Source organism: Carlito syrichta, unplaced genomic scaffold (genome assembly GCF_000164805.1).
Source record: "Carlito syrichta isolate Samal-C Ts95f unplaced genomic scaffold, Tarsius_syrichta-2.0.1 Scaffold169692, whole genome shotgun sequence".
Taxonomy (NCBI): Eukaryota; Metazoa; Chordata; class Mammalia; order Primates; family Tarsiidae; genus Carlito; species Carlito syrichta.
This window is the reverse complement of record NW_007113788.1, coordinates 49915-56991: the sequence shown is the minus strand read 5'-3', so window position 1 is coordinate 56991 and position 7077 is coordinate 49915. Positions and strand designations below refer to the sequence as shown.

Genomic DNA, 7077 nt, shown 5'->3' with positions numbered 1-7077 from the left:
CACTCAGGCCTGGCCTCCCGCCGCCGCCGCCAATGAGCGCTGGGGGCGGGGCCATGTGCATAGACCCGCCGCTCCGGGGGCGGGCTAATGCAAATACACCCGCCGCCCCGGGGCGGGGTCAGGAGGCCAGGGCACTGCCCGGCTTTGCACAGTCGTCGCCTCACCCCAGGCCCGCCTCGGTGCCTGGACCCGGGAGTGGGGCGGCGGGCCTGGGTCGCTCCTCGCGGTGAGCCAGCCCAGCACGCGCTGCCCCAGTCCAGTGGCCCCCTCCCCTACACGGGGCCGCTTTCGGACTTGGGAAGAGGGAGGTGTCCTAGGATGAGGGTCCTGGGGCAGAGTGCCCCCACGGTGGGGCGCCCTGGGATTCTCAGCCAGAGATGCCGGCCACTTGGCCCGCTGCCCCTCGCTGCTCCGTCCCCTCCGGAGCAGGCGGGCCCAGGAAGCTCCAATATGCCGGCTTGGCAAGCAAACCCTACTGCACCCAAGTGCTCGGGGCACAGCTGACGGCTGGTTATCAGCGGCAGAACACGGCGGGCACCCACAGCTGAGCGGGCACAGCGCTCTCCGGCAGAATCGCTGGGCTGAAGCCTCGATTTCCAGAAAAAGGAAGTCTGTGTCACAGCCAGCAGCAGGCCCTCTGAAAGTCCTCTCCCATGGGACTCTGCTCTCGGGGATCCGGAAGATGGGAGGCCCTTTCCCCCCAGGTTGTGGCTGGCCCCTTACCCTTCCCGTCACAGATTAGGGTCCCAGGGTGGCCAGCACTGGCTCTCCAAACTTTAAGCTCGTCCCTGGCACGCCCATCTTAAGGCCTGACACCCCCTCCCCACCTGTTCTGACTGGGGCTTTGTACCAGGACCCCCGCCCACAATGCTCCGGGTGGTGAGAATGATATGGAGACAGTCAGAGTCGGGGGGGGCAGTGAGTGGAGAGGGGCAATACCCCTGGGATGGGGTGCTTCTTGGTGCTCCTCTGGGAGCTGGAGGGATGGCCCTGCTGTCCCCCAAGACATAACATCTTCATGAGGACCCTGGGCCCTTCAGAGGCCTGCACCCTCCCAGCTGATGGTGTCCAGAGCCCAAGTAGCCAGCTGCTCTTGGGGCCAAAGGCCTCAGGAAGTGCAGATGGAGAGAGGCTGCCTGGCACAGTGGTTCCTTGGGAGGGCCTGGCAGTAGCCTCACAGCAGAAGCCATGGCAAGCTTCCTCACATCGAGCACTGTGGTGTGCCAGGCTCGTGTCACCCTCAACGCTATCCTGTGAGGTCTGTGCTGCTATGGACTCCAATGTACACATGGGGAAACTGAGATCCAGAAAGACAAGGGGAGCTGTCCAAGGTCACCAAGGCCAGGACAGGGCAGAGCCAGGATTTGCCCAGGGAACTCTAGCTCCAGAGTACATAAACTCTTGGCCAGGCTCAATGGCTCAGCCTGTAATCCAAGCACTTTGGGAGGCCAAGGCGAGCGGATTGCTTGAGACCAGTCCGGGCAACTTGGCGAGACCTTGTCTCTACAATAAAAAAAATTAGCCAGGCGTGGTAGCATGCAGCTACTTGGAATGCTGAGGCGAAAGGATCACTGGAGCTCAGCAGGTCAATGCTAGGGTGGCTGTGAGTGTGCCACTGTACTCCAGCCTGGGTGACAGAGTAGGAATCCAACTCAAATAAATAAACAAACAAACTGTCGCATGGCAGAGCTGGCCAGAGCTCCCCTGGTGCCTCATTCCTCAGAGACCTGTTGGGAGCTGGGGTGGGGAGCAAAGAGCCCTCAGGCCTCCTTTCCTTGACTCCTTCCTCTGGCCCATCTCTTCCAGGCTAATCCTCAGATGTGTGTGTAGTGGGCCTGGGACATGGCATTTGCTCCGACTGCTGCAGGCCTGGGGACTAAAGGTGTCCACCCCCTGGGAGGCCACCTTCAGGACGGTTGGCCCAGGTCTCAGTTGGGGGCCTCAGCAACCACTGCCCACTGGCCCCAGGGTCCCCACACCCTCCTGCTAGCTGCTGCTCAGAGCATCCCCAGGCCATTGGAACCAGGAGGAGTTGGGTGCCCCAGGGGCAGGCACTACAAGTTGGGCACCTTGTTGGGGGAGGAGCACTGATGGGTGACCAGAAGAGGGAAGGAGGCAGACAAGCCAGAGGCAGTGGGAGGCCAGGCAGAGAGGGGAGCTTCCAGCAGCAGAGGAGACAGGCTTGTGCTTGCCACCTTCACAATTAGGGGAGTTGATGTAAAAATCCAGGCCCCTGGTTTCCCTTGAAAATGGGGATCTCTGGGCACCTGCGTCACGGTCCCCAGCTCTTGTGGCTTGTAGCAGTCCCTGCAGTCTTCGATCATGTCTCTTGATTGCCATCTGTTTCACCCTCTGGAGTGTCAGCTCTTCTGGGCACAGGAAGCAGCTTGTCTAGGTCCCTGTTGTCTCCTATAGCTGCTCTGGGCCTCAATGAGCAGTTATCAAATTGGTGAAAGAACTGAGTGAGAGCCGGGCTCGGTGGCTCAGCCTGTAATCCCGTGTCTTTGGGAGGCTGAGGTGAGTGACTTGCCTGAGCCTGCAGGTTCGAGACCCACCTGGGCAACTTGGCAAGACCTGATCTCTACAATAAATCAAAAACTAGCCGGGCATGGTAGCGCGCGCCTGTAGTTCCAGCTACTTGGAAGGCTGAGGCAGAAGGATCACCGGAGCCCAATGGGTCGAGGGTGCGGTGGCTGGGAGTGGCCACTGCACTCCAGTCTGGGTGACAGAGTGAGACTCCAACTCAAAAATAAATAAATAAACAACTGAATGAGAAATGGGCCTCATTTCAGGAGGACATGTCTTGGTAACACAGACTTGAGGCGAGTATGTCTCATGCGGTGAGAGCAAGGCTAGTGTGATTGGTAGAGAGAGTGAGGCTTTGTCCAGAGGGAGGATTTGCACTGGGCTTTGAGGGTTGAGTTGGAGTCTAACAGAAGAGGAAGTAAAGCACCTCATCAGGTGGAGGGAATGAGCATGCCAGTAGGTGGACACTTTAGCTGAAGATGCTCAACTTGGAGGGAATGAGAGGTAATTCAACTGGAGAGGTGGGAGGGGCTAGACCATAGGGCAATGTGAGCAGTATGCCCAGGAGCTGGAAGTAGGGAGCCATGTTGGTTTCCGAGCTTAGCAACAGAGAGAGGACACTGTGCTACAGGAACACTGGGAGTGGCAGAGGGGATGGATGGGGGAGCCTGTGGGCCAGGAGATGGATCTGAGGGAGACTGCAGTGACCCAGGAGAGAGGGCTTAGGGACAAGGGCAGGGGCGTGGGGGGACCGCTGGAGAAGATGAGACCTGCAGGCCTGGAGGCAAGGAAGAGAGAATCAGAGCCCATGGGGCAATCAGAGACAGTGGGTGCTGCAGTGGATTAAAAATGGGTTAAGTTATTTGCTACTCTTCCCAGGACGGGGGAGGTTCCATGTCCTGTCCTTGATCCTGGGCAGGAGCTGGAATTGCCTTGACCAATAGCTGCAACAGAAGCAAATTTCTATCCATTTCTGGACCCAGACCTTCCGTACCCTGGAACAGCCTCCATGCTGGGAGGAAGCCCAGGCAGCTCTGTGGAGCAGCCCATGTGGAAAGGCACTGACCTGTCATCTTGGTGGTGGACTCCCCAGCCCCAGTTGGTGCCACGCAGGACAGAGATGAAGGTCCCTGTTGAGCCCTTGCAAATGGCAGATTCAGAAGCGTTTGGGGGATGTTTGTTACACAGCAGTAAATAACTAGTGTGGGCTGCCAGCAAAGGCAGGGCAGGAGGCCAGCACCAGCTTGATGGGAAAGGTCAGGAGAGTGGCCTTGGCTGGGCCTGGGGAGGTCCAGATTCTTGGGATCTTCTGACCTGGAGAGAAGAGGCCCACAGTCAGGGCAGATGCCCGTGGCAGAGTCTGGAGTCGAGGTGAGCCCTGAGGCTCACCAAACTACAGGTGGAGCAAGGACTGTGTTCCCTGGAAGGGTGCTACAGCCCTCAACCCTTCAGGTGCAGTGCTGGCTTTTCTGGGCAAGGGAGGGTCTCCAAGTGTCTATGTCCCCAAGGGGATGGAGTGACCCCAGCTCACAGCTTGGGCCCCTGATGCCCTTGTGCTGGGGCCTCCTACTCCTACACTGGACCTCTGACTTGCCTCTCTGGGTGTCTTTCCTCCTTGTTCTGGAGTGCTGTGTGCCCCAGTGATGAGTCCTGGTCATGACAACCTCTGGGACCCATGGCCTAGGAAAGTCTCTTTCTGGGCCCACCAGCTTCACCCTACATTTCTCTCATCCACAGAGCATAGCCTTGCATGCCAGAAGAGGGGCATGGGCAACAATGAGAGACTTGCAACCTGCCAGGCCCTGCTTGGAGCCACTTCCAGGTAGCCTTCCCTGGCTCCTCCTGCCCCCACTTCTTGCTCCCTGGATGCACAGCCAGCAAGCTTGTAAGGACAGGGCCCTATCCTGCTGGCTCCTGCTCCCACCAGGCACTGTGAGAGAGCTCTGAGGCTGAACAGGGAGAGAGGTGGGCTGCACTCCAAGGGTGGTTTAGCAAAGGGCAGGGAGTGGCAAAGCCCCCAAAGCTTGTGTCCCCAGAACACTTCCAGAAAAGTCAGGCCTACAGAACTCAGCTATCTGTGCTCTTGGCTGGGTCCCTGGCTTGCTGTGTGACGCTGGCCATGTGGCTTTCCCTCTCTGGATCTGTGCCCCTCTCCTCTCCATGAAATGAGGGGGTGGAAGGAACCTATCTCTAAGGTCCCTTCCAGCTCAAACACCTTATGTTCTATGAGATCCGCGTGAACGTTGCCATGGAGATGTCAGAGGAACTGCGGCAGCTCTGAACACGACTTTCACCCGAGAGAGGGAGAAGAAGTGAGTCACCCCAGAAGGTGGGTGACGTCACCAGTGTGCTCTCCCCATGCCCAGGTGTGACCAGTGTCCTGCTGCTGAGAGGACATGGCCCCTGCACCTCACTCACCCTTGTGATCCTGAAGCCCTGCCAGGCAGGTGATGATGGGTGGGTGTCCATCCCTGACCGAAGGGGACCCTTTGGGTGGGACAGAAACAGAGAGCCGTGCCCTGCAGGTGTGACCACAGCACCTCAGGTACTCATACATGGGCTAGCTGCAGAGGTGCTTGGTCTCAAAGGAAGATGAGCTAAGGAAGACATGTTGGCCTCTTTCTGGTTTTCTTTTTTTTTTGAGTTGGACTCTCACTGTCACCCAGACTGGAGGATGGAGTGCAGTGGCACGCTCCTGGCCACCGCAGCCTCGACCTGCTGGGCTCCGGCGATCCTTCCTCCTCAGCCTTCCAAGTAGCTGGAACTACAGGCGTGTGCTACCACGCCTGGCTAATTTTTTATTTATTGTAAAGACGAAGTCTTGTCAAGTTGCCTGGGCGGGTCTCGATCCCACGGGTTCAGGCAATCCACTAGTCTCGGCCTCCCAAAGTGCTGGGATTACAGACTGAGCCACCAAGCCCGGCCTGCTGGTTTTCATAATCATGTCCTTGCCCCCTTAGGGTGTTCACAGCAGGAATGACAGCTTCCGCAGATCCAGACCTTCTCAAATCCTGGAACAACCACCGTGCTGGGAGAAAACCCAGGTAACCCTGTGGAGGAGCCTAATCCTGAGAGGGATTGGGGTTTGAGGGGAGAGGAGGCAGGGCCATTGGAGGAGGCAGCATCGAGGGTCTTGGCTGCAGGCTCTCCAGGTGGCCTCTCAGTTACATGCATGACCTCATGGCAGGTACTGGCATCAATGTAAACTAATAAGACAGACCCTGGTATAACCACAACAATGACTAAGGTCTCAAAACAATCACTGGCTTCCCTGGACTGGGCCAAGTGCTTTAGTGCAGTGGCATAATCATAGCTCACTCCAGTCTCCAACTCCTGGGCTCAAGCAATCCTCCTACCTCAGCCTCCTGAGTAGCACAAGCCTGGTTAATTTTTTTTTGAGTTGGAGTCTCACTCTGTCGCCCAGGCTGGAGTGCAATGGTATGCTCACAGCTACTGCAGCCTCAACCTGCTGGGCTTAGGCGATCCTTCCATCTCAACCTTCCTGGAAATACAGGTGTGCACTACCATGCCCAGCTAATTTTTAAAAATTTATTGTAGAGACGAGGTATCGCCATGTTACCCAGGCTGGTCTTGAACCCCTGGATTTAGGCAATCCTCTCACCTTGGCCTCCCAAAGTGCTGGGATTATAGGCGTAAGCCACCATGTCTGGCCTAGTGTTTAAAATATTAATAAATTACATTGAGATGTGGCATTTTATTTTCCAATAATATAAATGAAAATCACAACTATCTGCTCCTTCCCCACTTGATATAATGCAGATCAAAAAGGTCTGGATTAAGCATCTAGTTAAGTGGATTTTAATCCAAAAAGATCTGGATTAAACATCTTTTCCTGGCATGGCTCTTTGATATGTTTTCAATTTCTTCCTTTATTATTGGTCTATTTGGTTTTTTTGTAGTTTGTATTGTCCTAACATATAACCATCCCGTATAGATTTCAAAAACATAGCAAACAATTGCACATAATTTTTTAAAATAATTTTTAACTTTTTTCACTTCTGTGAATGAACCTTAATTCCTTTTTTTTTTTTGAGTTGGTGTCTCACTCTGTCATTCAGGCTGAAGTGCAGTGGCACACTCATGGCCACTGCAGCCTTGACCTGCTGGGTTCAGGCAACACTTCCACCTCAGCCTTCCAAGTAGTTAAAACTACAGTCATGCACCACCATGCCCGGCTATGAGCCTTAATTCTTTTTTTTTTTTGAGTTGGAGTCTCATTCTGTCTCCCAGACTGGAGTGCAGTGGCACACTTCCAGCCACTGCAGCCTCGACCTGCTGGGCTCCAGCGATCCTTCTGCCTCAGCCTTACAAGTAGCTGGAACTACAGGTATGTGCTACCACGCCCGGCTAATTTTTTATTTATTGTAGAGACGAGGTCTCACCAAGTTGCCTGGTGGGTCTCGAACCCGCAGGCTCAGGCAATCCACTCGCCACTTGTTTTTGTTTTGTTTTGTTTTGTTTTTGAGTTGGAGTCTCACTCTGTCACCCAGACTGGAGTGCAGTGGCCGCTCCCGGCCACCACAGCCTCAA

The 7077-nt window shown here is 55.5% G+C and overlaps 1 protein-coding gene across 1 annotated transcript in view; it reads left to right on the top strand.

Moving 5' to 3' along the window:
- Positions 1 to 1188: 1188 nt before the first annotated feature.
- Positions 1189 to 7077, top strand: part of PKD1 (polycystin 1, transient receptor potential channel interacting) — a gene marked incomplete at its 3' end in the record, with an annotated part of 55797 nt that continues 49908 nt past the window's right edge. The window contains 1 exon segment of the mRNA XM_021709257.1: positions 1189 to 1253. Within this exon segment, the coding sequence (XP_021564932.1) occupies positions 1189 to 1253 (65 nt within the window).